The sequence below is a fragment of the Amblyomma mixtum genome, chromosome 10 (assembly GCF_055824585.1).
Source record: "Amblyomma mixtum isolate Tamu chromosome 10, ASM5582458v1, whole genome shotgun sequence".
NCBI classification, from domain to species: domain Eukaryota; kingdom Metazoa; phylum Arthropoda; class Arachnida; order Ixodida; family Ixodidae; genus Amblyomma; species Amblyomma mixtum.
This window is the reverse complement of record NC_143021.1, coordinates 124,943,340-124,944,728: the sequence shown is the minus strand read 5'-3', so window position 1 is coordinate 124,944,728 and position 1,389 is coordinate 124,943,340. Positions and strand designations below refer to the sequence as shown.

Genomic DNA, 1,389 nt, shown 5'->3' with positions numbered 1-1,389 from the left:
ATGCAGGATTACTGTCTAATCGGGAAAACCGCGCTGCTTCAAAAAGATGTCTCGTATGTTCTAATGCAGGTAGAGACGAGCACGAGACTGAAGCGAAATAATATTATCCTTAATCAGTAGAAGAACCAGCCAGGATGGAGTGAAATCGATATACAGGAGTAAATATTGCTTCGGACAAATATTTCGCCCTGTTACAAAAAGTACTGCTTAACTGCTATATCATTATAAACTACAGTGTGTGAAAGAATAGAGGCTGAGTCCAAAAGTACTTTTAAAATAGAGGCGTTTTACATGCACAAAACTCATTTATCGTCCGCTAGAAATACAGTTTCGTCGCAGGCACTCCATTTGCTTCAGCTGCATCATCTGCCTTTCCCTCTCTCTCTCTCTCTCTCTCCATCATGGTGACAGCATAGCGTTGATCTGATTTCTAATGAGTGGGATCTCGCTTACATACAGTCGTGCATCGACGACCGCAAGTAGGCACAAGTTCTTTAGTGTCGGTTCCAAGTGCAACACGTGAAGGTCGGTCAGAGCCGCTTCCTCCTCCTCCTCTCCTTCCTCCGGGTCCTGTACCGGGCCATAACCGCCAAACACAAACAGTCTTTCGCCAGTAATGCAGCAGCCTGGAAACCACCTGGCAGACGCGCCTAAGCCCCGCGGCCTCACCTCACTCCAGCACGATGTCTCGGGGTCATACTTGTGCATGTCTGCACAGTAAGTGTCCATAAGTTCGTTGTACCCCCCAAAGACGTACAGCTCGCCACTGTATACAAAGGCTGAATGCCCGTGCCGACCCACGGGGGGAAAGCCTTGTACTTTTGGGCGCAACCAGGTCGAGGTGGTTGTTTCCAGGTAGAATAATGAGTTGACGTTTTCAAAGCGACCTGCGAGAAAAGTGGCAGCAAAGCCGCCACCCCACACGTACATGCGGGTCCCGATTGCAGAGGCCGTGTGGAAGGATCGCGGAGCGAGGACCTCTCCACTGGTGGGGACGCGATGCCACTCCATGGTATCCAGGTCAAGCGCGCTGACGTCTTGGGAATCATGTGGGTCACCAAAGATATACATGCGATGACCGACCATGCAAGCTGAGGCGCCGTAATGCGGTGTCGGCGCCTCACCGTTCACTTGAGGGCAGCTCCATGACATGGTGTTGGTGTCGAAAGGGTAAAGGACGCTGTCCAACTCCCAGCCGTTCCGCAAGCCCCAAAGGTACGCGCAGTGACCGTAGGCGACAACGGTGCGACGGAAAATGTTATTCGGCTGGCCATTGCACGGTGAATGCGTTTCCACGATATCCCACCGCGACGCTGCAGGGTCGAAGATGGACACGTCGACGAGGTTCCTTAAGGGGTGAGGCCCGTCCTCGTGAAAAGAGCCGAACGA

The 1,389-nt window shown here is 52.2% G+C and overlaps 1 protein-coding gene across 1 annotated transcript; it reads right to left on the bottom strand.

Moving 5' to 3' along the window:
- Positions 1-399: 399 nt before the first annotated feature.
- On the bottom strand, positions 400-930 carry LOC149326865 (kelch domain-containing protein 3-like). The gene is made up of 2 exons (XM_089564708.1): positions 670-930; positions 400-570 (listed from the first exon to the last, which is right to left on the bottom strand). The coding sequence occupies exons 1-2, from the start codon at positions 928-930 to the stop codon at positions 400-402; spliced, it is 432 nt and encodes a 143-aa protein (XP_089420834.1).
- Between the last annotated feature and the right edge of the window lie 459 nt (positions 931-1,389).

Bases quoted from the DNA above. Each gene is read 5' to 3' on its own strand.
- LOC149326865 (XM_089564708.1), bottom strand. From the start codon at position 930: ATGTACGTGTGGGGTGGCGGCTTTGCTGCCACTTTTCTCGCAGGTCGC. The intron at 571-669 runs GTGAGGCCGCGG...GGCCCGGTACAG, and splicing joins AGACATCGTGCTGGAGTGAG to GACCCGGAGGAAGGAGAGGA.